The sequence below is a fragment of the Acinonyx jubatus genome, chromosome E3 (assembly GCF_027475565.1).
Source record: "Acinonyx jubatus isolate Ajub_Pintada_27869175 chromosome E3, VMU_Ajub_asm_v1.0, whole genome shotgun sequence".
Taxonomy (NCBI): Eukaryota; Metazoa; Chordata; class Mammalia; order Carnivora; family Felidae; genus Acinonyx; species Acinonyx jubatus.
Window position 1 is genome coordinate 7,792,815 of NC_069398.1, and position 27,711 is coordinate 7,820,525.

Consider the following 27,711-nt stretch of genomic DNA (forward strand, 5'->3'; position numbering starts at 1 on the left):
AAGCGCCAGGCGCCACACCAGTTAAGTGTCAACGGGTCTTCTTTGTGCACTCTCCACGCCCTACCGCAAAGCCCTCCCACTCTGACCTCCAACCCCCCCCCACTTCTACCTGGGAAAGTGGGCCCCACGTAAAGGGCAGACAGGCAAGATCCGCCCCCGACCATGGTGTGTTTGGAGGAAACAGGTCTAGTGAGTACCTAGGTAGTTCGCCATGGAGAGGAAGCACAGCCCTGTGATATAAGCGTCATAGCCTGCCTCGTGGAGTTGCTCAGTAGCTGTGTCGTAACTTGGAAAACCTTCTGCACTTTCTAAAGAGAAAAAAAAACAAAGGGTTTTCCCAAGGACATCACACATCATGAAGACTAGTAGGCACGCTACCCTACCACATCCAAATTGCACTGGTATGCTGTATAAATATCCCAGACAAGCAGGAAAAGGCTATCTACTTCTTCATTCTCTCCACACAAGACCTTGCAATATGAGAAAAAAGGGTCACTGAACATGAGAGCTTGGGTCTAGACTGGAGAAATGCCTCAGTTACATCATCAGAGACCCAGCCACAGGCCTCCCGATTGCACACGGGCGGGTGCTATTTACGATCATGTATAACTTGCTCTATGACAATGACCTGTCTTCTGACCGCTTTCTGAGGTCACGAGGAATTTCTTCCCTGATGATAGAGAGACGTAATCGGTATTTCAGTCATGACTAAGAGCATGGATTTGTGGGTCCCGCCGTCTGAGTTTAAATCCTGGCTCCACCATTTATTTGCTATGTGATCTTAGGCAAGTCGCTTCACCTCGGGGCCTCCACTTTGGCAGGATGGAGATGAAAACCTCCCTCGTTAGGCTTTTGTGAGGATCAAACGACCTAATGTCAGTAAAGCTCTCACATCGTGCCTGGCACGTGGTAAATGCCTGGTAACTGTCATCCATCAATACCCCAGGTAACCCTCCCAGAAGGCAAAAGACGCCACTCGACATTGGCAACTCTGCCAATGATCAGCACTGCCCTCTGCCACATTTTCAAACGTATGGATCTAAGGATGACGGTACAACTAACTCCCAAACTGGATCAGAACGTGCGATCATGCTGCCCATGGAGGGGTGCTTGGGTGGCTCAGTCAGTTAAGCGTCCGACTTTGGCTCAGGTCATGATCTCACGGTTCGTGAGTTCGAGCCCCACATCGGGCTCTGTGCGGACAGTTCAGAGCCTGGAGCCTGCTTCGGATTCTGTGTCTCCCTCTCTCTCTGACCCTCCCCTGCTCACGCTCTGTATCTCTCACTCGCTCTCAAAAATAAATAAAACATTAAACAACATTAAAGAAAAATGCTGCCCATCAAATACGGGGCCACTTCTTAGGAGAGACCGCTTTACGCGATTCTTACGTCACACTGATCAACGCACAGATGCTGAGCGCAGTGTCTGGGAAGAGTAACCTGCTTTAGAGTAAATTCTCTGCCACGTCCCAGAATATTACACAGAAAGAATAGGGTAAAACTCTAACTCTTTAAAAAAAAACAAAAAACAAAAACAAAAACAAACAAACAAAAAAACAACTATCACTCATAAATATTTCCTAGCACCATTCTGGAAATGAGTATCAAAATGCTGCAACAAAACCAAAAGCATGAATGGAAATTAACAACAAAAAGACTGTGACTGTTCTTTTTTTTTTTTCTTTCTTAAAAGAGAGATCGTGACCTGAGCCAAAGTCCGAGGCTTAACAGACTGAGCCACCCAGGCACCCCTAGACTGTGAATGTTCTTAAGTCAACATAAGGGTCTTTAAGCAAGAATTTTTTTAACCTCTGTATTAAATATTAGACATTAAGCTTTAAAAAAATCTGTTAACATGACGCCAAGTAGGTAAGAGGCTCTACTCTACCATCAACTGAAACACACATTTATTTCCAAAATCAATGATTTCCATCATAGTGTTAGACAAAAAGGTCTAGGCTTTTCTCCCTCACCCTCCCTCCTTTTCTTAATTCCTTTTTTGGACTATTACCCAGAAAGGGAAACAAATGGCTGTAATCTTGGCTGCAATCTTGGCTGCTTTAGTACCTTCCATTGTCAATTTCTGAACCATTAGTCCAATTATCAATGTCTTCAGAAGTTTGCAGACTACAGCTAATGGAATGCCAATTATGGTATCAGCAGCAAAATGAGGCGAATGGGAACTAAGGAAGGAACACGTGGCTTGGGTAGGGCCCTACCTGGGTAGGGGCCATGACCAGACATGGTAAAACATCTCTGCCCTGAGAAACATTCCTCCCTACTTCTGGTGTTCCTCGCTGCTGCCCTTCCATAGCTTGGCCACCAATGACGGGAGGCAAAGGTGGAGACCCTCCTTCCTAGACCCCCAGTTCTTGGGCTTTCCTGAGACAAAAAGTGTGTTTCCATTCGACCCCTGGCAATTAAGCACCAACTCTTTGTCTCTGCTTAAACAATGCCCCATAGAAAAGATAGATACATCAAGTTTTGGGAGAATTCCAAGCATTAAGAAATAAAAGCCCTGAAGCTTTAATTGCTAAACTTCTCAATGCAAGGCTACCTGACTGATTAACCTAAAACAGATATAGGATTATGAGACCAGCTTTGTTCAGAAAGCATAAGTCAACACAGGGCAGGAGGAAGGCAACTCAGCCAAGATCCACAAATGTACACGGCTGGTTTCCAGAGCAACTTCTCCTTCCTTGTGTGATATACGTCAGTAATGATCACAAGGGCCTTGGGCACTATCAGGATCACTTTATATTCTTACCAACTTTAGGAGGGTTGAAAGGTGTCTCTTTTAACCGCTTTTCCAGTTCTGCAAGAGATGTGTTGTTAATGATATCCTACAAACCAGAAAAGCAGAGAATTATGTATGAGCTTAAATCATCTCAGTACAACTTACAGCAGAGATTCACTGAATGTCAGAACCCCCCCCAAAAAAACAAACAAAAAACAAAAACAAAAACAAAAACAAAAAAAAAAAAAAACAAACCAAAAAAAAACCCAGTATCTAGTACTGCCCCCTTGTGTTCTCTGAAGAAACACAAGAGTCATCATTCACTCAATGTGAAAGACAGCTAAGTGTCATTTTCACCATGCTTGGTAAGTATCACCACATGAAAGGTTTTTAAGTCATGTTAAGTACCTACAGAACTTGGGCCAGAAACCTATACAGTTCTGGCATTCATTTTGCTCAGTTATATAAAGTCACTTCACAAAACAGCAGACAACTATACTTTTACCTGAATTTTCCTGATTAGAAAATAGAACCAAAATATACAAAATCAGCAAAATAATGAAGTGTGTGCATGTGTAACCTATTAAAAAATGCATTATACACACACACACACACACACACATTTTTAGTAGGCTCTATGCCCAACATGAGGCTTGAACTCACAACCCCAAGAACAAGAATCACATGCTCTACTGAGCCAGCCAAGCGCACTCCCTCAAAAAAACACGTTATATATTTTAACATTAAAAACGTTTATATTCAAAAAGAATATAGGACAAAAAATAATTCCACCACCCAAAGACAACCATTATTCACATTTTGATATATTTATTTCTAGTTCTTTTCCAATTTTTTTTTTCTTTTTTGGGTATATTTGAAAACGATATTTAGGGGCGCCTGGGTAGCTCATTCGGTGTCCAACGTCAGCTCAAGTCATGATCTCAGGGCTCCTGGGTTCAAGCCCCACATCAGGTTCTGTGCTGACAGCTCAGAGCCTGGAGCCTGCTTCAGATTCTGTGTCTCCCTCTCTCTCTCTCTCTCTTTCTCTCTTTCTCTCTGTCCCTCCTTGCTTGTGCTTTGTCTCTCTGTGTCTCAAAAATAAATAAATGTTAAAAAAAATATATATATATATATAAAAAAGAAAGAAAATGATATTTAAATAGACCAGAATTTCAAGCTCCTAGTGGCAATTCGAAACACATCAAAACATAGCTTATCAGTGATAGCTCAAATTTTAAAAATACCTTAAAAGGCTGTGTGCTGGCCATCAATTTTGTATCCAAGAGTCTAAAAACAAAAGAATTTTCAATAAGGCAAACGGTCCAAAACGTATGTTACTCAAATGAAAAGCCTACTGTCCTAAAAGCCGACAGGAGAATTAAACACGTGAGCCATTTTGACATAGGGCTGGCATCTCCACATCAGACTGGGACTCCGTCCTCTCAACCCCTCTTCATCACGAGACTACAGGACTCCACCACACTCAGAGCACAGCTCTAGATTTGCTTGGACCCCGAGAGGGTGTGGGCTATGTCAGTCTCAAGGAGAAAGCAAAGATCTTCCCAAGTTTTTACATGGTTCAAATATGGTTGCAGGTCTAACACCCACCCCCCATCCCCCAACACCATTACCAACTGCTGTCCTACCCAGATTTGTACAAAATAAACTCGTGGAAGGAAAAATCTGCATTTGTTAGTTTCATGGTATTCTTGTTATTTGTTAGAATTCGGTTTCAGAGATTAGAATAAGGAAAAAAGAGAAAAAAAGGAGAGAGACACTAATATGAAAACGCTGTCTCTTTTGACATAAATGTGAACAGTGTAGGTAACAGGACAGAATTAGCCCAGAGAGAAGAATGACGGCTCTGCTACCATGCCCATCCCTCTTCAGACTTGTCCTCACACACAGACCCTCGCTTTGGAGGCTCCACATGGCTGACATGGGACCTGTGACACTAACAGGTAAACTCAGATTTGAGGGAAAAAATCTCTAACCAGAAAGTTCTTGACAAACTACAGAATACTCTCAACTGGACACCTGACAAGGACAAGGCAGGTTCAACGTATCAGAGAGACAAGAGCCAATCAAAGAAGTCTCCACCGGTTTTTCAGACCGCAGGGTGTGGGACAAGAAGAAATAAATTGCCGTCTATTTTCACTCTGAGTTCAAATTTTGATTTTTAATGGAATAAAACAAACCATCGATTATAAAATCAAACCATCACAGCTGGACCTGTTAAAACATTTCCCAGCTCGTATCAACTGGATCGTAACCATGATCGGGTAATTACTATTATTACTATTTATTACCTGTTTGTATCACAGATAGTAGGAGCACTGTTTTGAATGAAAGACAAAAAGAATCCTTGAAGAAAGCTTACCTGGGGAAAACACATGTTGTCATCTCCTTAAACTCATTTAAGTCCTAAAAAACAACAACAAAACACGGACGATGACTTGCTGCGATTTTACTAAACACACTCACAATACTGCAAACATACATGAACATTTCAAGCTTTACAGCTCTCTCTTCAAACTGTGATACTCACGCGGGCCCTTTAAACTCAACGGCCAGATTCATTTCCAGTTAATAATTACTTTCTGAAAATCTTCACAATCTCCTCACTGACTGGGATCCTATGATCTGAAATAAAACCTTTGCATAACCAAAATAGACAAACTCCAGTATCTTATGGCTGAAACAGGAGGGGGAAAGGTTTCTGTTACACAAAGAAAGCTTTTAGTAATAGCTCTATTCAACAAATCCATCCTAACAGCGAGACTAGCACAGTTATTTAAATAGAATGGTTTATATAGGAAATGGGCATTGTGTAAACTAGGCTATACCGTTACTGAGAACGCCTCTGAAATGCTAGTTAAAAAGGCCATTAAAGCACAGACCTTCCAATATGCAAGATGCATGCTTTCACTGCTCAGAAAATTGCTAAAGAAGCACCAGTAGCAAGTGCCTAAGTTAGACAATTTATTTCCCGGTTTGTTTTGATCAGGAAGTCTAAAGCTGAAGGGAGACGACTCCAATTTTGAATGAACTCATTTACATACATAATTGCCACGCTAGACTGAATCATCATACTCCTGACCCTTTGTAACTACACTTCTCTTCAGCGTTATTCATGCTTCATAGCAAACTGCCACTTCCAATTAGCTTTCCAAGTCTATAAATACACACTGTATTTAGCTAGTTTGGAATATTTACCAGCTTTTCAGTGGCTGTCGTTAAATTAACAGACAATACATGAACAAGTGGTTTCAGTGCTGAAGCCAAACAAAAATACAATGACTGCTGTCACCCCTCAATGCCATCACAGAGCCTCAAAAGCAAGAAAAAATTAGAATTCTGGCTCCTTCCAGTGCTAGCATATATAACAGAGCTCTGGACCAATGCCTTCTAAAAGGTCATGCCTAAGTACCAAGAAGATTCTTCAGAAGAGACTCTCCCCTAAAAGGCAGCTCCAAAACATGGATTCTTCAGAACACTTTTAAATGCAAAATGTGTTACTAGTGCATGCAAAAGTTCTCCCATTTTAAATATGTTTTCGCATTTATTCTCAATGCTTCTTCCAAAACTAGCTGGAAGAAAACCATTTTCTCCTTCTGACGGACAGAACACAAAGTTCAATTACTTACTAAGGTCGCCTTAGTAATAAAGCAAGGGATGAAGCCAAGTCTCCTAACTCGTGTCCGACTCTGCGGCAAATCACATGCCCTTTCTACTAGAACTGGATTCAGAACTACAATAGTTTCATTCAAGGTGACATTTATTAAGCGCGTGGACAATGTGCTATACTAGGCGTTTGGACCCGTAAACCCCTTCTCCAGAGGAGCCGATCACCTAGAAGAAAGGGGGAGAGTTGTCAACAAAAACTGTAGGCACAAGAGGTACACAGTTCTGTGAGAGTTCAGAGAAAGGAAAGATCACCTCTTGGGCAAGGCAAGCGGGCATGGAAAACTTCACAGAAGATGCATTTGCTGGACCTTGGTAAGACAGGGAAAGCTGCACACAGCAAACATGGAGAAAATCCAAAGTGGAGGAAATGGTAGACCAAACCACGGACAGGCTGAAACACAAAGCAGCTCCCAGGAACAAATGAGCCGGGCCTGCTGGCCGAAAGGAGACCAACAAGTGACTAGAAGGCACAGGACAGCTGGGCCAGATCACAGAGAAGCTGGATACGCCAAGCTACAAAGAATCAGCTGTATAGAAAAGCAAAGAATGTGGGATTAGGTTCAGACTTTTGAGCAGGGTCAGTGATGTGAACAGAGCCATATATCAGAAGATTATAAAACTAGCACAGTCGGAAGATAGCTCAATTGTTAACATTCAATGCCTCCTCTGTGCCAAGCTCTATTTGGCGTTCAGACGCAGGATGTAATACACTTTCCTCTTTCCTTACCAATCACTTCACTGGTTTAAAGGTCAAAAAAGTCACGAGAGGAGCTGCTGTACTTGGCCAACAGAAGTGGCTGATCTGCAGTAAACATTAGCTGTTTCGATTATACACTGCAAATTCACACCGGTCCTATTTGTTTTGAGACTCACCACTACGAAAACTTTGAGTCCCAGAGGGTGATACAGTTGTCCTAAAAGCCCTGACAGTCCTGAGGGTACAGAAATAGGACAAGGGGAGCAGCAGATCCACTGTATTCTCAGCTGGGCTTTGCTAGACTTTTCCAAAGAAAGCAATCAAGACGGCGATGGAATAACGTCTCATAAGAAACATGAAATAACTCAGGCTTTGCCTATGTATAAGTGACACTGAGCTCTGAAGGAGCTCTTCCAGTCCAGAAGTCATAAAAGATTAATGTGGTGGCAGCTGAAAGCAGGGATTGGCAAACCACGGCCTACAGGCCAAATCTGGCCCATTACCTATTTTTTAAACAGAGTTTTACTCGAGCAAAGCCACACCCATTTGTTTATCCATTCTATGGCCATTTTCGGGCTATAATGGCAGTGCTGAGAGCTGTGATATGGACTGTACACCCTGCAAAGCCTAAAATATCTTACTATCTGGCCGTTTATAGAAAAAGTTTGCCAACCTTTGTTTTAAAGGATGAGCTGAAAGACAAGGAAGCCTGCCTGGGGTCTGCTAGGCTCCAGATGAGAAGGCTACCTGCAGTTAAAACGAAGAGGTCCAAATGTGAGAGACAGCACGGAGACAAGTGGTCAGGATTCTGTAAGTGACGAGGAAGAGGCCCAACTAATGTCAAAAAACAGTACAGGTGAGAGGGTATCATTTATAATTTATAGTAAAGGAATAAGGAGAGATAACTGGTTGGGAGAGAGTGAGAAGGGAAGAAAGGCAGTGTAAGCTACACATCTCATCTGAGACCTATAAATCACAAACACCTGGTCTGAAGACTATCCGGATGGAGTCGTGTGGAGGCGGCGGGAACTGTGCACCTGCATCCGGGGAAAGATTACGGCTGGAGATAAAGATGGCACTGTCTTCAGCTGACGGCATGAGTGTGGGTGAGATCCCCGAAGGCGGAAAGTAGGGAGAGCCAATAAAGGAGAGGGGAGGACGAGCAATGGGAGGTAAGCAAGATGAGGCCACGTGCACAGTTGGGAGCAGAGGAGGAAGAGACAGAAGAGAACCTCCTTTCCTGCAGGGCCCAAGAAGCCTGTGCCCTGGTGCACTGAGACAACTTGGCTCCAGGAGCAAAAACGGCAAGGTTGACAGAGAATCTAAGGGAGGCAGCCCCACAAGAGGTAATCGTGAATTTTGTAGGACCTGATCCAGCTCGGCTGACCTGCAGCACAACTGGCCTTCAAAGGCCCCATTATAGCTAAAGGTAGCAGCAGCGAACTGGGAGACCACAGCCGTGGCCGAAGAAGCCCCGGCCAGCGCTAACTGAGCAAACCACTGGCGTCAAGACGGAACAAAGGTCCAACTTTGCTCTGGCAATGGCGGATGACTGAAGATTCCCGATAACGGCTTGTAAGTACATCTCTTCAAAAATGTACGACTAAGCACATGAGACTCTCTCCCTGGGAACATGGTGCCTACAAGGAAACAGCTCTCATGCAGAGAACACTGTCATAGTAATGAGGAACTGGGAATTTCTTTCTCTTCTTTTAAGTTTTCATTTAAATTCCAGTTAGTTAACACACGGTGTAATATTAGTTTCAGGCGGACGACATAGTAATTCCCCACTTCCACACGTCACCCAGAGCTCATCCCAACAAGTGCACTCCTTCCTCCCCCTCCCGACCTAGCCCATCCCCCACCCGCCTCCCCTCTCATGACCATCAGCGTGTTCTCTACAGTCAAGAGCCTGTTTCTTGGTTTGCCTCTCTCTCTTTTTCTCCTTTGCTCGTTCGTTTTGTTTCTTATATTCCACATGAGTGAAATCATACAGTGTTTGTCTTTCTCTGACTTATTCCACTTAGCATGATACTCTCTAGCTCCGCCAACGTCGTTGCCATGGCAAAGAATCATGAAGTTTTAACACAGCTTGGGACACCTGGGGGACTCACTCCGTTGAGCGTCCGACTTCGGCTCATGTCACGATCCTGTAGATCGTGAGTTTGAGCCCTGCATCGGGCTCTGTGCTGACAGCTCGGAGCCTGGAGCCTGCTTGGGATTCTGTGTCTCCCTCTCTCTCTCTGCCCCTCCCCTGTGCTCACTCGCTCTCTCTCTCTCTCTCCCTCAAAAATAAATAAACATTAAAAAAAAATTTGGACCCAGGCTGAGTCACTTACCGCAGGCAGAGGGCAGTAGAATTGATGAACCGTGTGCATGACATCCAAGAGCATATTGTGTCCAATGACGAGTTTTCCCTACAGAAAGTCAAGGTCAGGAAAAAGACTTCTTGGCACAAAATTATATTGGCGCTTGAGACGGAAATGTGCGGTTCAGATTCTATGAGGACTCTGTCCTAAACTTACTTTTTGACATGGAAAAAAAAAAACCTTATATGTGATAAATAAGTTGGGCCCGGCTTTCTTCCTCTTTAATCTCAGCATATTAGATCCAGAATGCAAAGTAAAAGCACCAATGACTTTGATTTCATTGATGTTTTTCTCTGCTTTTTATTCATCTTGCCACCTTCAAGAATCAGAAGTAGTAAAATTTTTATTGAAGAGCTCAAAAAAGTAACTGAAAATGCTAACTACCTTGACCTGTCAATACATCTATTCTAGGAGTGTGTTCTTTAAAACAACTCATTTATTTTTAAAAGATACATTCGCAAGAACGCTGAAAGGTAAAAAAAATAAATAAACTTGAGTTCTATTAAACAGGATGAATTTCCATTTCCTTCACATCTATGTCAAAATTCACGTGCATTTCCAGTGCCATTTGCTGCTTTGCTTTTCAACCAACTGAACTACAATATGTGTTCAATCAATTACTCCATCATGATAAAAATTTAACTATCAAAATGGAACACTGACCTACATTCAGCTAGCCAGGTGGCACCATTTTTAACATAAAGCATCTGGTCATTACCATGGAGCTTTTGACCGGGTCCCAGTGCACCTCGAGAGTGATACTCCTTGACTCATAGGGCTAACCACAATTCTCTGAAATAAATAATTCCATACAAAATCTTCCAAATCCAACAGACAAGCTCTCCTTTCGGCCACAGCAGTAACTACCACAGTAGGAACCTACTGCCAGATCTGGTTTCTAAACACCATTATCCAATAAAAGGAACCAGGCCTCCGTGGAGACCTTACGGTTCTAGGACTAAGGCAGGGAAAACACAATAGGAGTCTGAACATTCTGTGATGCCAGAGAGTAAGGAGGTGCTCCAAGAAGGATGGGGGCCTGTTCAAAGGACACAGGAGCCAAGCTGAAGAAGCGCCAATGGCCAAAAGTGATACATTTTGAGCAACAAAATAAACAATAAAAATATCAGATTACAATCTGTAGAATAACATAAATTCCTCGAAGTGTGTGCTTCTTTAAACATTTTTTAAATGAATACATAAACATGAAATAAGGGACATCGCTTCCTTACAGAAGAATTCCAAGAACAAGGGTAGAAAGAAAGAAGAAAATATAAACGCACCATTAAAACACCAAAGCAATAATGGCTGCAGACAAAATCCACTGACATGCTGTTTTAGTGGGCAAGAGGTTGAGAAAAAGCAGCATTTTCATAGTCTCAAAGTATCCCCCCGAATTTATTAGCCACAGAGGGACAAATGATAATGTCACAGTACACAATTCCAGCAGATACCAGCTCAACCAGGTGATCAAGGTCAACATCACAAACTATCATTTCCGTGGGATTCTTGCCAAAACTGTACATCCTCAATCCAATCGTGAGAAAAGATCAGGCAAACCCAAACTGAGGGATATCTGACAAAATTACAATCAGCATTCTTTAAGCACATCGAATTAGAAAAGACAAAAAGAGACTGCTCAGAGGGCTGAAGACTAAAGGGAAAGGACAACTCAATGCGACGTAGGATCCTGGAAAGAACTGTGAATGGAAAACGGAGTCAGTGGGGAGAGTGATGAAGTTCAAATAAGCTCGGGAGTCCGGTTCATAATACTGTACCAGCGTTAATTTCCTGGTTCTGATACCCCCGTGGTTATATGAGGCATCAGTGTAAGGGTAGCTGGGCGAGGGATCTACAGAAACTCTACTATTTTTGCAACTTGTCTATAGTTTCTTAAACTATAGAAAATACATATTTACTACGAACAGTGCCAGGGAGAGAACGTGGTGTCATATAAATATTTAAGAGTGTTCAGTGTTCACTGGCTTTACATAGCCCGACTCTGTTTTTAAGGGACGTGGCTTAGAAATATTAAATGTCTGGATTGCTAAGAAATAGGACTTTTCTTCAGTAGTAGGCTTTGTGACGTTAACTACCAACGGTCATCAACATGCTATGAATTATTCTGTAGGAGACAGGACAACAGGGAGGGAAAACCAACAAACACACAGCCAGCGAAGGCATCTGAATATGAACCAGGAAAACAAACACTCTCAGGATGGCTACCAGAGCTCAAAGCCAAATGATGCCCCGCATGTCTGTACAGGCCAGCCTCAGTCAAATTAACCACTTGACTGAAGTCCGCAGGCTGAGTGTGTATAATGGAAGCAAATGTGACCAGAAGACCCTCTTTGCTCCTCTGGATACCTGTTATCCTAGCCACTTCTGAACAGACTCTTACCTTGTTTCTCTCCAGACTCATCTGGCTTTCTATTCCACTCTGACTACCTCACTCACTTCAGATCAACAGCTCCCAGTGAGCTCAGGGCTCTGTCACTGCTGTCTGTCCCCAGTTGAGGACAGTGGCAGGCCTGCCCTCAAGACCTGATCTGACAAGCCCACACCTGGTGGTGGGACAGACACGGAACTCTGGGGGGATCTCTACAGCCTTAAAGTGTCCTTGATACAAAGCTGGGCATCTAAGGGACAAGATGATTCCGTCTCTAGGGGGGACAATTCCTTCTCCATGGCCGACACTCAAGGAACAGAAAGTCTTAGACTCCAGGCTATTTAGCAACCCAGCAAGCTGCCTGACTCGGATATACAATCCGCAAAACCACCAGCAGCCTGACCCAGTTTATCTGTGCAAGATGTGGAGGCCTCTTTGCCAAAGGAACTTAGGAAACGAGCAAAAATGTCTACCATACCTATCATGGAACCCTCTAGCATATATACACAAATGGTCAACACATTTTGAAAACTCATCAAATATCATCAACGCTATCAAGATAGAAGATTCAGTTACAGTTATACAGAACTCCATTATTTTTGTCCTCTAGATTCTTCTAATTAAGGAACAAAAACGCCCTCAGTCAGAAACCTGATTATTTCTCCCCACACTCTGTCCTTTCTTATTCCACTTCTTACTAGTTTTGAGAATAATAAATGTTAGTTTCACGCAGCCATAGAAAGACATTGTAGTATAATCCTATGCATTTTACAAGAAAACCTTTTCTTTTCAATTTTTTAAAGTAATCTCTACACCCAACATGGGCCTCGAACTCCCAACCCCGAGATCAAGAGCTGAACGCTCTACTCACTGAGGAACCAGGTGCCCCTACGAGAAAACCTTCCGAAAAATGGTGTGGATCCAATCAACAATTACAATGTCCCACCCAGTGCATTATAACCAGTCTCCCTCCATACCAGGTAAACATTCTACACGTGACCAAATGGCTCATCCACAATCATAACTAAGCATCTCACCTTAGATGTTATATTCAGAAACCTAGTTAAAAAGAAAAAGCCTGGGGGTGCCTGGGTGGCTGAGTCAGTGGAGCGTCGGACTTCAGCTCAGGTCATGATTCGTGAGTTTAAGCCCAACATCAGGCTCCATGCTGACAGCACGGAGCCTGCCTGTGATAATCTCTCTGCCCGCCCCCACCCCTCCCCACACACCACTCTCGCTCCCTCTCTCTCAAAATAAACAAATAAATAAAAAAAAAAAAAAGAAGAAGAGGAAAAGGGCTCCTGGGTGGCTGAGTCAAAGGTACAACTCTTGGTTTCAGTTCATGTTGTGATCTCACATTTCATGAGTTCGAGCCCCACAATGGGCTCCATGCTGACAGTGTAGAGCCCGCTTGGGATTCTCTCTCCCTCCCTCTTTCTGACACACAGTCTCTCTCTGTCTCAAAATAAACTTAAAGAAAGAAAGAAAGAAAGAAAGAAAGAAAGAAAGAAAGAAAGAAAGAGAGAGAGAGAGAGAGAGAGAGAGAGAGAGGGAGGGAGGGAGGGAGGGAGGGAGGGAGGGAAATAGATAGACCCTGGTTCACTTACCGAATTGGCAATGGCATGAATAACTCTAGAAAATCCCACAGCGTCATTCAATTCTTCCTAATTTAGAGAAACAAACCAAGGAAACTATTGACGTACATATACTCCTTAGTTGGACAGGTTAAAACCTAGCCCCCAAAAAGCACTGAAATGTTACATCGAGTTAAGACAGCTTTAGTTTCCCATATTCTGTCTCCATCATCCTAAACAACTGCATCTGAAATGATCAATGTATAGACCACTCTTCTGTTTTAGAACATGGAACTAGCAAGGAGCAAATTATTTATTAGTTACTGTACTAACAGTGCCTAGGGTTTACCCATCACTGCACAACATTTGCTGAAATTTCTATGGCTAGCAAGCAGTCTTAAAAACACAAACTTTTCAGGGTGCCTGGGTGGCTCAGTTAAGCATCTGACTCAGGTCATGATCTCACAGCTGGTGGGTTGTAGCCCCACATCGGGCTCTGCGCTGACAGCTCAGAGCCTGGAGCCTGCTTCGGATTCTGTGTGTGTGAGTGTCTGTCTCTCTCTGCCCCTCCCCACTCACACTTTGTCTCTCTCTCTCAAAAAATAAACAAACATTAAAAAAAAAAAAAACCCACAAACTTTTCTCAGCTGCCACCTGCTGACCAAATTCAACACTGCATTAAATTCTGAGGAAACCTATCCAGCAGTTGACGGATCCCATCAAGCATTCTCCAAATTCTCCCGGCTTTTTCGTCAAATGCATTTTTTATACCACGTTTATAGTACAACATTCTGAGACCCATCCCCATTCGGTTTCGTCTCTCCTTTCTTCCCGGTGGTGGGTAAATGGGCTCAATTTCTCTATCTTGCAAGCAGCCGCAGCCCCGTCTGCTCTCATCATGGCTACATAACTCAAGTCTTCCCTCTGCTCACTAGCTCCAGCTTCCCTGCCAGCTACCTGCAGCCCTCTGCTCTCTGGCCTCTCCCTCACTGAAGCTGCTCCTCTCTTTCAACAGCTCCCAAAGCTAACGAGTGTTGGCCAGGATGTGGAGAAAACTGTAACACTCGTGCCCTGTTGGTGGAAACAGAAAGTGGCACAGTCACTACGGAAAACAGTATGGTGGTTCCTCAAAAAATTAAATATATAGGGGCGCCTGGGTGGCTCAGTCGGCTAAGCGTCCGACTTCAGCTCATGCCATCATCTCGAGATCCATGAGTTCAAGCCCCGCGTCGGGCTCTGTGCTGCCGGCTTGGAGCCTAGAGCCTGCTTCGAATTCTGTGTGTCCCCGTCTTGCTTGCACTCTGTCTCTCTCCCTCTCAAAAATAAAGAAATGTTTTAAAAAAATTTTTTTAATTAAATAAAGAATTTCCATATGATCCAGCAATTTCATTTCTGGGTATATACCCAAAGGAACTGAAGCAGGAGATATCTGCACACCCTTGATCACAGCAGCGTTATTTCACAAAGATCAAAAAGGTGGAAGCAACCCAGTATCCATGATGCATGAGTGAAGAAAATGTGGCATATACAGACAATGGACTATTATTCAGCTTAAAAAGGAAGGGAATATTGATCCCTGCTACAACATGGATGAACCCGGGGGACATCACGCTAAGTGAAATAAGCTAGTCACAAAAAGACAAACACTGTAGGACTCCACTCAGAGAAGGTACCAGGAGTAGTCAAACTCCTAGAGACAGAAAGTAGAATGGTGGGTGGCAGGGGCTGGGGCAGCGGGTAGACAGGGAGCCAGTGTTTAATGGGGACAGAGTTTCAGTTTTGCAGGACGAAAACAGTTACGAGGACAGAGGGCAGTGATGGCTAGACAATAAGGTGAACATACTTACTACCACAGAACTGTATGTACACTTAGAGATAGGATGGGGCGCCTGGGGGACTCAGTCAGATAAGTGTCTGACTTCCACTCTGGTCATGATCTCACAGTTTGAGTCTGTGAGTTTGAGCCCCGCCTCAGGCTCTCTGCTGCCAGCAAAGAGCCCACTTTTTAATCCTCTGTCCCCCTCTCTCTGCCCCTCCCCTGCTCGCTCTCTCTCTCTCTCGTGCTCTCTCTCTCTCTCTCTCTCTCTCTCTCTCTCTGTCTCAAAAATAAATAAATGTTTAGGGGCACCTGGGTGGCTCAGTGGGTTAAGCATCCGACTTCGGCTCAGGTCATGATCTCATGGTCCGTGAGTCTGAGCCCCGCATCAGGTTGTGCTGACAGCTCAGAGCCTGGAGCCTGGTTCAGATTCTGTGTCTCCCTCTCTCTCTGCCCCTCCCCTGCTCACACTCCATCTCTCTCTCTTTCTCTCTCTCTCTCAAATATAAAAAATAAAACATAAAACAAAAATCTTAATGTAAAAAAAGAAATAGGATAGTAAATTTTATGTGTATTTTGCCACAATTAAAACTTTTTTTTAACTTTTAAGACCGTTTTTTAGAAACTTCACATCACTATGCAAATTTTTAATGACATTTTGATGGCTTCCTCCCAGACAGACTCTTAGACAGGAAAGCCAGGAATCATTTATTCTTATACCCTCTGTACCTACCATAATGCTTGAACATATGGGGAATATGTTATAAATGGTGAATAATCTGACCCTAATTCCTATACCAAAGTTTTGATTCTTCCTTGTGACCAGAGGTCCTTCTCATCAAGTGCATGAATTCCTGTGGTGGGGAGTGCTGGGTTGGGGTCCCAGCTAAATATCCCGGTTCCCTTGGGTCTCAAGATTTCTGTCTCTTTCTCCTCTGTCCTCTGGCAAACTAGAACAGATATTTGGAATTCTATCTCTCAAAACTATTACTAAACTTTTACTGCAACACTTTAAAAAAAAAAAAAAAAAACTCCTCCCAAGGCTAAGCCAACGGCCACATCTCAGTCCTTATCCTTACTCCTCCACACCTACGTCCCCTTCTTTGAACATTCTCTTTCCTGGGCTGCTGGCCACAATACTCTCTGGGCACATGTTTCTACTTCTGCCTAACATTTAAATGCTAGATCTTTCAGGAACCCACCCCAGACCATCTTACTCTCATTCTTCAGCACATGGGAGGTACTCCAACCCAGGCCCAGTCTCTCCGCCCACAACAGCCACACCTAGCCCTCACCTCACCTTCTCTCCTGAGCTCCAGAATGAAAAGCCTGCCTACAGGACACTCACCCTTGCACATATCCACTGAAGACACACAGGCCAAGGCCTGAGTCAGGACCAATCTCCTGTTGGAACACCCCAGGGGGAGCCGATGGGTGGGATGCAGGGGCTTGTGAGGAGCTGCTACTCGGCCATCTCCCGCCCGCCTCCCTCTCTCTCCCAGGAGGCTGTCATACGGGTTTCTCACCGCTTCTCAGGTTCTGATGAGGCATGCGGGTTTTCTGCCCCACCCTCCTTTGCAGAATGGAGCTACGGCACAGAAAAGCACTTAGCTGTGGTCTAGAATTGACTGTTCGGTAACGGGTAGCCACAACTCACGCCGCAGTCCCCTGGCCCCTTTGGTTTCAGTGTCGTCTTTCTGGTGTGTGGGACAGGGACCAGATGTAGTTGGCACCACTGGCTGATCCTCCTTCTTTATATAATAAGCTGCCTAAATCCAACAGTGGCTTTTTGCATCTTTACTGGTTCAATCGGTCAGGTGTGGCCCCTACTCACCCCTGGGTCACCTCCTGGCCTCCTCCACCCACGTATCACTCCAGGCCACCCCACCTGCCATCCGTCTCAGCAGCTCCAATCTCTGGCCTAACTATCGTTCTTCTCTCCCCTTCCACTTTCGCCACCCACACCCCATCCCAAATTCCACCGATTCTACCTTCTAAATGCTTCCAGGTTCCACCTCAACTGCTACTCACTCACTGTTCTGTTCTCGCTCACCGACACCTCTTGGCCAGGTGACTTATTCCACAGCACATAACAGCAACCAGGAAGAGGCTGCTAACGACGCAGATCCAACCAAGCCATCCTAACCTGTCAAATCACACGTACTACCCTTCGTTTTAGGAAAACAGCAACTGTGCCCGAGGCTCAACACAGCAGTATCAGTTAACGGGCATGAGGTTCCGTGCCACACAATCTGAATGCACACCAAGAACACTTCCCTCAAGACAGATTCACAAAGGTGAACGGTGGTCAACCACCATGTCAGGCTCTTGTTGGTGGCTATGTCTACACTTTTCACCGTTAAGTTGCCCTCATTCCGTTCTAGGTTTTTCTGCCAGTTCAATTCTGCCGTGATAGGAAACTATTCATTACACTGGAATGTGACACGTGATCTGCAAGCACACCGAAAGGACTAAATCAGTACTTAGATGCTGTTTCTCACCCAAACGACGTGACCATGACTCCATTACCTGTTCTTTAGCGTGTTTCTGCTGCTCCCTCCTTTTACGCTCCTCTTCATCTACTTTGCTGATGACGATGTATCGCTCCTTCTGAAAGACATAAGCCAGACGTACAACTTTCTGCAAGCAACCGGACGGCAAGCAATTCAGATACTGCTACCATTTGAAGTTATATGTTTTATCACCACACAGCCTTTCTGGGCTAAATACCCTGAAAGCATTTTGAAACGCCGCAGAAAACTGAGTTGATGCATTACAAACCAAGATTCTGCCTCTGCGCCGAAATGACATCCTCCTGCAGTTTATTAACTCACCCCCACCGACATCAGAAGTATCAGTAGACTATGAGGGGCGCCTGGGTGGCATAGTCAGTTGAGCGTCCGACTCCTGATCTCGGCCCAGGTCATGATCTCGCAGTTCATGGGTTCAGGACCCGCATCAGGCTCTGCGCTGATGGTGTGGAGCCTGCTTGGGATTCTGTCTCTCCCTCTCTCTGCCCCACCCCTGCTGTGCTCTCTCTCTCTCTCTCAAAATAAATAAACTTAATAAAAAAAAAATTTTTTTAAAGAAGTATCAATAGACCATGAGAATAAGACACTTTCCACGACTAACACTAAGAAGTTACACTGCACGTGAACGTGAATTTCTAAATAGTCAGTTTTAAAATAAAATTTCTAACACAGGCAGCAACCTCTTTGACCTTGGCTGAAGCAACTTTTTTTTTTTAATTTTTTTAATGTTTATTTATTTTTCGAGACAGAGACTGACAGAGTGTGAGCAGGGGAACGGCAGAGAGAGAAAGAGAGGAAGACACAGAATCGGAAGCAGGCTCCAGGCTCCGAGCTGTCAGCACAGAGCCCAATGCGGGACTCAAACCCACGAACCGTGAGATCATGACCTTGGCCAAAGTCAGACGCCCAACCAACTGAGCCACCCAGGCTCCCTGAAGCAGCTTCTTAATAGACACATCATCAGAGGCCAGGGAAACAAAAGCAAAAACGAACTATTGGGACTTGATCAAAATAAAAAACTTCTGCATGGCAAAAGACACAATCTATAAAACTCAAAGGCAACCAACGGAATGGGAGAAGACATCTGCAAATGACATATGTGATAAAGCAATATCCAAAATCTATAAAGAATTTATCAAACTCAATACCCAAAAAACAAATAACTCAGTGACGAAATGGGCAGAAGACACGAATAGACACTTCTCCAAAGACATCCAGATGGCTAACAGACACATGAAAAAATGCTCAACCTCACTCATCATCAGGGATACAAATCAAAACCACACTGAGATACCACCTCACACCTGTCAGAATAGCTAAAATTAACAACACAAAACCCAGGTGTTGGCGCAGAAGTGGAGAAAAGGGAACCCTCTTGCACTGTTAGTGGGAATGCAAACTGGTGCAGCCACTCTAGAGAAGGGTATGGAGTTACTTCTAAAAATAGAACTACCCAACAATCCAGCAATTGCACTATTAGATACCCAAAGGACACAAAAATGCTGATTCGAAGGGGCACAGGCACCCCACTGTTTACAGCAGTGTTATCAACAATAGCCAAACTATGGAGAGAACCCAAACCCAAATATCCATACCGATGAATGGAGAAAGATGTAGTGTGTATAGGCGTGTGTGCATGCGCAAGTGTGTGTGTGTGTGTGTGTGTGTGTGTGAATACACACCAACGGACTATTACTCGGCCATCAAAAAGAATGAAATCTTGCCATTTGCAATGACGTGGATGGAGCTAGAGCATATTATGCTAAGCTGAATAAGTGCATCAGAGAAAGATAAATACCATATGATTTCATTCAGATGTGGAATTTAAGAAACAAAAGAGATGAACATAGGGGAGTGGGGGAAAAGTTGGGGGGAGAGAGGAAAGCAAATCACAAGAGACTGAACGAAAGAGAACAAACAGGGTTGATTCTGGGAGGTGGGTGGGGGTTGGGCTACATGAGGGATGGGGACTGAGGGCACCTGTCATGATGAGCGCTGGGTGTTGTATGTAAGTGATAAATCACTGAATCCTACTCCTGAAACCAATATTGCACTGTATGTTAACTACAATTTAAATGTTTTTTCAATGAAAAATAAAATGTCTGTATCTCATTTCATCGACATTAGAAACATATCCTGGATTTCCAGGTAACTTGTCAGAAAACTAGTCCCTTCTTTCTCATATATTCCATTTTGAATCAAGTAAGCACACCACATTCTATGTCAAAGTTTGAGATTTATCTTCAAGCAAGATTTTTTTTTAATTTACTTCATCTCTCATTTGACATCTGACTCAAGAGCAACAACAGAGAGTGGAAAAAAAAAAAAAAGACTAACAACTAAATTCTAAAATTCTAAAATTTTGCTAAAGGAACCCGCCCTCAGCCTCCCATTACCCATCACGGTTCCATCAGCGCACCTTGGGAACACATGCCTGAATGTATTCCCAATGCTCACGCTTATGCCCCAGATTCTAGAATTTCATTTCCCGTGCCCACGTAACAGGAAGCCAGTTTTTCATGCAGACCACTACAGCTTTCTGCCGTAACAAGAACACATACTAACATACTAACAAAGTAACATGTGCATACTTTCAAGTTTACAAATCATGTTCATATCCGTTGACCTGCTTGATCACCACAAAACAGCTGTGATCAAAACAGGCACAGATCACCATCCCCATGCTCATCTCCAGGGTACAAAGGAGGAAGACGAGGCTTAGAGAAGTGAAGTGACTTGCCCAAGGTCACCCAGCTCACAGGAAGCAGAGCCAGGAGTCAATTCTGACTCTCAGCACGTCATTGTATCATTGTATGTGTTTGGCCCTGGACAGTTCTTGGGGTTACCTTTTCAGTTTCTAAAGTCTCAACGTGAATGCCTTTGGGATACCTAAAGAAGAGAGAGACAAGAGGACATCACTAGATGAGCCAATGACAGCTAAAACCCTAGGTGTTTTAAAAAGCAACTTGACAGCTATGTTAAGAAGTTTTATTAAATATAAAATAAATACTACTACAACAAAGACTTTATAGTAAACCTATTCCATAATATTTCAGCTACTGAATGTTTCCCTATGTCTGCTTTAAGAATGCAGGAGTGTAGGGGCGCCTGGGTGGCTCAGCCAGTTGGGTGTCCGACTTCATTTCGATGCAGATCATCATCTCATGGTTGACGTGAGTTCAAGACCCGCGTCAGGCTCTCTGCTGTCAGCACAGAGCCTGCTTTGGATCCTCTGTCTCCCTCTCTCTCTCTGTCCCTTCCCCACTCGTGCTCTTTCTTTCTCTCTCAAAAATAAACATTAAAAAAAATAAAAACTAAAAAAAAAAAAAAAAAAAATGCAGAGCGTATCTGATTTCAAATTAACGTTTTAGGACACAGGCATCTTGCTCCCAAATGCAATAACGTTTACTTCCTAAGTGAAATTGTGAAGGTTGTTTTAAATGGTATGGGGCATACACAGAGGAGGTTTGAGAAGAGTAACTCTACTATAGTCTGGCACCAGCGCGTGCATTAGCCAAGGAGAGGGATCTGGAACCCCCATGGAGTCCACTGAAAGGACAACATGACAGGCCAGGAGCCTAGTCAGAGGACAGTGGCCCTTCTCCAGTTTTGTTCAAAGTAAACTCCAGGTACATACATCACTGGTAGATTCTAATGGAAGAACAAGAGGCCCAAATAAAGTCGAATGCAAACTTCCCCCTGCTCGACAACGATATTCAATTTGGGGTTAGAGGTCTGCTCAAAAATACAGTGAAACAAACGGATACAGCGCCGGAGAAATACAGGCACACAATTTTGGATATTATTTCAGGGGGTTCACAAACCGCCTAAGACATACCCATGGTCTAACCCCTGCCTGAGAAAGAGCATTCATCTGAGTTATTTCCTAGATCTTAAAACCCAATCTTTATCATTTAACCTTCAAAGAACAAAACACTATACATCCGGAACTTAATGAACTTATCGCCAAAGTGACAACTGAAAGGAAATTTAAAAGGTTTCAAAGCATCCGCTACGAAATAACAACAAAAAAAATCAGTGGGTATTCAAGGAACTTAAGAAGTAAGGGGAAGTTCAACACAGCACTGCCCAAGAACATGGTATGGTCAGATCACCAAGAATCTCAGAAGTGAAAGGAGAGCTAAGACATAATACTTAGTTTTCAATCCTGGGTCCCTCACAGAGCTCTCACATAGAATATAAACACTTACTTCCAGCTCAAAGTCTGATAAATTAGTTTTCTTTGGAACCTATAAAAACAAAAGAGAAGGTACTGATTGGGGCTCATTGAAAGAAAATCCTAACTGATCAAGCACTGGTTAGGAAAGACATTTAATTTTTCAAAGCGACTCCACGAGAAGCGACAGGTCTCACACAAACAAAACCCGGCAGGATGTTTGAGTGGCAGGATCTCCTACCAACTGTCCTCATCAGAATGTTCTTTAATATTATTGTATCGCATGGGTCGAAGAGGGAGAAGTTCTTCTCCAACCCCAGTGTTACTGCCTGTGGCTGTACAAGGAGTTTAAAGTAGACACACACACTGAAACGCTTTTGTGAAGCTAGGCACAAATTATCTGAGCCACTGACTCTTTGAAACACTGATGTTTTCTACTGCAGAGAGAAATTAAAAGGATAGACGTAGCCCGACGGCGAATTCTTTTCTTTGAAGCCTTTATGTATTAAGCACCCCTCGAGGCTCAAGTAGCTATGCCATGCTAGAGCATAGCTGGAGCATAACGTAAAGTCAAAGATGCAACAAGGGGTTTCTCCCCTCCAGGACAGGACAAACTGTTCACTCAGTGTCGCAATATACCAGTGAGCCCAATGTGTTAATGCTAAAGTTAGGGCTTACATCTTGGGAAAATACCTATAATAAAAAGGCCGTTTATGAATGTGGGTTTAAAAACCCAAAATAGAGCACATGCCAGAAATCATCCACTCTCCAAAAAAAGAACATGTGAAAATATTTAGGGCAACTTACCCAGTACATGGCTCTAAATCCAAGTTCTTGTTTTCTTCACTTTGTAATAAATCTTCAATTTTCTCTCTGAGGAGTTAAAATGAAAACATCGCCATCAGTACCTTTCAGGAATGAAGCGACCAACCAACAGATTAATCATACTCTGAAGCAATTTAAATGTAAGAACCCAGGACAATGTAACTCTACCCAATCAGGTTATAAGTTGTAAGTTATACTTAGAGTTATACCTGGTTACCCTTAAAGAAAAATACTTTATTTGGACGTATTCTTTTCGTTGTTGTTATTCATGAGTTCGTGACAACTTCTCAAGGATTCATTGATACAAGGAACTTAAATTTTTACTTTTCTAGGGGAGGAGGTAGAGGGTTGAGCAAAACGGGTGAAGGGGAGGGGGAGATACAGACCTCCACTTATGGAATGAGTAAGTCGCAGCAATAAAAAGAGAACAAAAAGAATACCATCAATGATGGTATAACAGTGATGTAATGGGACAGATGGTAGCTACACTCGGGGCGAACACAGCATAATATATAAACCCGTCAAATCACCACCTTGTACACCTGAAACTAATGTAACAACATGTCAACTATACTCCAATAAAATCAAGTGATTAATTTTTACTTTCCTCATAAGGCAGTTATACTGAAAACCCAGTGAAACCAGACACTCCTCCAATGGCACGCGTACTTGTCAGAAACTTCATTCAAAGAAACAAAACGAGGGGCTCCGGATGGCTCAGTCAGTTAAGGATCCGACTCTTGATTTTGGCTCAGGTCACGATCTCACGGTTTGCTATTGGCCCACAGGCTGTCTGGGATTCTTTCTCCCTCTCTCTCTGCCCCTTCCCTAACCAGGTTCTCTGTCTCAAAATAAATAAATAAACTTATTTTTTAATTTTAAAAAATGTGGATATGTTGTAAATATCTGGGTAGGCCTGTTTCATTCCTCTGCCTTCGGGGAAACTGGACAGTGCCTATCAGGCCCTTGATCCATGCCTACTCGATCCAACTGGGAGGTCTGCCCACTTACTGAGATAGTCTCTTGCCGGGTGACACGCTACAAGTCTAAGTACAGCACACAGAATTCTATTTTACAATGTGCTGTGATTGCACAAATTCAGATATGACCCAGTGGAATCCTGCCATTCACGATATCACACCCGTGTGTGCAGTGCTCGTGCAGCACAAGCCTGAGATACAGACGTCAGTCCTGCCCCAACATATCTGCGTGATGCGTTCTTCTAGTCCGGGAACTTACACCACTTGGTCAATAAACTTCTTCTGATCCTCAGGAATCGTCACAGGACATTTTGACGCGCTGGGAGATATGTAAGACAGAGTTCCTGCACCATTGGACTGTAGGCGTTTTTCATCATACTGCTCCCTTAACTGTCTTTCTTCTTCCTGATTTAAATAGGGAATTCCTAAGTGTAATTTGAAAAAGAATGCATTAGCAGAGATAACTAAACATAAAAATTTCAACATAAAAAGTTGGGTTTTGGTTTTTTTTGTTTTTTTTTTTTTTTTTTAGCAAACCAGTGAATCTAAAATGCTCAGGCAAGACTTACCATATTTAACTATATCCCAAAAAAATCAACAGAAAAGACAAATGATTTTGAAATACACTGGTCTTTGCTTCTGCACCATGCATTCTTCTTTCAACAAATGTTTTTTTGGCACTTACACCGGGCCAGGTACTGCAGTAGGCCCAAGGGATCTAACAGGGAACAAAGCGGACAGCTTCTGCTCCATAGTGAAGGGAAGGACTTTTGACAGGAGGATCGGAGAAGGCCACTGAGAGCAAAGACCGCAAGGGTGAGAAGGAGTCAGGCCAGCAAGGAGCCAGGAGAAGAGTATTTCAGGCTGGGGAAAAACGATCAACGCCCAGAGGATGGAATGGTGTGGACAGCTCCAGAAACAGCAAGGAAGCTGGCGTGACCGGAACACAGGGAACAGGAGAATGGCACAATGTCAGCATGGAGACGGTGGTGTGAGACTGTGCAGGCCTTTACAGGTCATGATACGAATTTGTTTTATTCAGAGGCACTGGGAGCGCCTGGGTGGCTCAGTCAGTTAAGCGTCGGACTTTGGCCCAGGTTATGATCTCACGGTTTTGTGAGTTCGAGCCCCACACAGGGCTCTGTGCTGACAGCTCAGAGCCTGGAGACTGCTTTGGACTCTGTCTCAGTCTCTCTTTCTCCTCCCCTGTTCACTCTCTTTCTCTCTCAAAAATAAATAAACATTAAAAAAAATTAAAGGGGCGCCTGGGTGGCTCAGTCTGTTGAGCGTCCGACTTCGGCTCGAGTCGTGACCTCGCGGTTGGTGAGTCTGAGCCCTGCATCAAGCTCTGTGCTATCAGCTCAGAACCTGGAGCCTGCTTTGGATTCTGTGTCTCCCTCTCTCTCTCTCTGCCCCTCTCCCGCTCACGCTCGGTCTCTCTCTGTCTCTCAAAAATAAATTAAAATGATAAAAAAAAAAAAATTTTTTTTTTATTTTTTAAATTGAAAAAAAAGAACGTTTTATTTGAAGAGCAACAGAATGCCATTAGAAGGTTTTAAGCAAGACAATTACATTATCTGTTTGTTTTTTAAAGAGATCATTTCGACTCCCATGAAGATTGAAGTAGGGAAGCCAGTTAAAAGCAATTATCCAGGCAAGAGATAACTGCTTACATCAGAGGTCAGTAATCTTTCTCTTAAAGCGTACAGTATATGTTTTAGGCTTGTGGGCCACATGGGGAATCTCTATTGGAACCAATCAACTCTGCTCTTGTAACATGAAAATGGCCACACATGACGGGTAAATGAATGGGCATGGCTTTATTTACAATAGGACTTTATTTGCAAAATGGGCTGTGGGTCTTGGTTTGTGACCCAGCTTAGACTAGAGACAGAGAAGATGAATACAGAGATAGGAGAGATATAACCTGCTGATATACTGGAAGGGAGGGATAAAGGGAAGCAGAGAATCGAAAACGCTACCTAGTTGTTAGGTGTAAGCAGCTGGGAAGACAGCAGGTGTACTTACAGAGGTAGGGAACCCTGGGCAAAGAATAGCTTTGGGGCCCAAGACATGAAAATCAAAACCTACCATCTGAATACATAAATAAGCTAAGGGTATATATGAATTAAGGGCTGTGGATATAAGCCTAATGCTCAGGAAAAAGGTAATGAGATATAAATTTAGGTATCATCAGAATACGGGTGGCATTAAAAGCCACGGGACAGTAATGAACTTTTTTGATGATAGAATTAGAAAAATCACCATTTATCAGTCATACTAATCATTCCATGCAAGAATCATCGGTGAATGCTAAAACTAATTGGCGGAAAAGGCGATCAACATTAATAACACCATCAGTTGCACGACATTAATGTACTTACTAGCACTGAACTGAATACTTAAAAATGGTTAAGATGGTAAATCCTATGCGCATTTTTCCACAATTAAAAAAAAAAAAAAGGTAACACCACCAGTGATGAGACTGAGTACTTGAGAAGGACAAGAGGTAGTGCTGTCACAGAAAGAAAGGCTGGAGGTGCGTTCAGTTACTGGTGAGGAGACCCACGGTGCTCCCAAGGGCAGAGATGGCTAAGGGGAGCTGGAAGCAAAGACCGCTGAGCAACTGGTCGAGAAACAGACAGGACAGGGCATTTGCTGGTCATCCCTGTGGGTGGTGATGTCACCCATAATGAGGAGAGAGTTAGGAATGGAGAGAAGACAGAAAGCCGAAGCCAAGGCTGTCGTGAATGCCACACCCATGAAATCAGCAAAAAGAGGGGCCGTAGAGCCCGTGACACATCCCGTGGCTCCTGGGAAGAGGGAATCCACGTGGCTGTCACATGACATGGTAGAACAAGGACACCCACCGATGCCTGCCTGGAGAGAGGGAGAGAGAGAGAGAGAGAGAGAGAGAGAGAGAGAGAGAGAGAGAGAGGTAAAACCACCTATGCTCCAGAGGGTGCAGGGGAAGTGAAGCAAGAGTCACCTGATTCCCTTTCACGCAAGGAAGTCAAAGGCACTTCTGAGAGAACGGCCAGAAGAAAAGGGTCTGGATTTGCAGAGCCCGAGTGCAAAAAACTGGTAAGGAAGAGAAGGGATGGTCGAGAACAGATTGAGAGAGTATCAGCCACAGTGTGGGGCTAAGAGTCTGGCAATGACAGATGTCCTGGGAGTCCCGATTCAGTTGTGACGAAAATACTCCGAGGTCTGACTATAAAACAAGGAGAATGAGGCACACACTCCAACTTGGCTGTTTCTCTCCTTTTATGAAAATAAAACCATCAGGCTGGAAATTATACATCCACAGGAGACTGGTTAAAGCAGTTCCTTCAACAGATTTTTGCGCTTATTCCAATAGAGCGCTCTAACTACATTTGGAACTTGTATTTGATAACAGCTTTCAGAGTCAAGTTTGAGCCAAAGGGAAAAAAATTTTTAGAATACCCAAACTGTGCTGCCCAGCTGGTTCACTCACTGCATTAAGCGTTTTGGGCTCCAAAATCTTTTTTTTTTTTTTTTTCAAAAAGTCAAAAACATTGGGGTATCTGGGTGGTTCAGTCAGTTAAGCATCCAACATTGGCTCAGGTCATGATCTCCTGGTTTATGAGTTCGAGCCCCAAGTTGGGCTCTGTGCTGACAAGTCAGAGCCTGAAGCATGCTTCAAGTATGTGTCTCCCTCTCTTTCTGCTCCTCCCCCGCTCATGCTCTCTCTCTCTCTCTCTCTCAAAATTAAATACACATTTTAAAAAATCGATAAAAGTTAAGGGACACCTGGGTGGCTAAATCAGTTAAGCATCCGACTGCAGCTCAGGTCATGATCTCACTGTTGGTGAGTTCAAGCCCCGCCTTGGGCTCTCTACTGTCAGTGCAGAGCCCGCTTCGGATGCCCTGTCCCCTCTCTCTGCCCTTGCCCCACTCATGCTCACT

The 27,711-nt window shown here is 43.7% G+C and overlaps 1 protein-coding gene across 3 annotated transcripts in view; it reads right to left on the bottom strand.

Annotated features, from left to right (window-relative positions):
- The window catches only part of PARN (poly(A)-specific ribonuclease), a 164,191-nt gene that overhangs the window by 125,179 nt on the left and 11,301 nt on the right, over positions 1 to 27,711 (bottom strand). For 2 of the 3 annotated variants that reach the window (XM_015067244.2, XM_027043208.2), the window contains exons 7-17: positions 24,041 to 24,206; positions 22,784 to 22,849; positions 22,011 to 22,049; positions 20,646 to 20,688; positions 17,798 to 17,878; positions 13,486 to 13,542; positions 9,460 to 9,537; positions 5,117 to 5,160; positions 3,981 to 4,023; positions 2,767 to 2,842; positions 198 to 308 (exon numbers count right to left, since the gene is read on the bottom strand). In XM_015067244.2, the coding sequence (XP_014922730.1) occupies positions 198 to 308; positions 2,767 to 2,842; positions 3,981 to 4,023; positions 5,117 to 5,160; positions 9,460 to 9,537; positions 13,486 to 13,542; positions 17,798 to 17,878; positions 20,646 to 20,688; positions 22,011 to 22,049; positions 22,784 to 22,849; positions 24,041 to 24,206 (804 nt within the window). The remainder of the gene's footprint in view (positions 1 to 197; positions 309 to 2,766; positions 2,843 to 3,980; positions 4,024 to 5,116; positions 5,161 to 9,459; positions 9,538 to 13,485; positions 13,543 to 17,797; positions 17,879 to 20,645; positions 20,689 to 22,010; positions 22,050 to 22,783; positions 22,850 to 24,040; positions 24,207 to 27,711) is intronic. The other variant, XM_027043209.2, reaches the window with a different exon arrangement.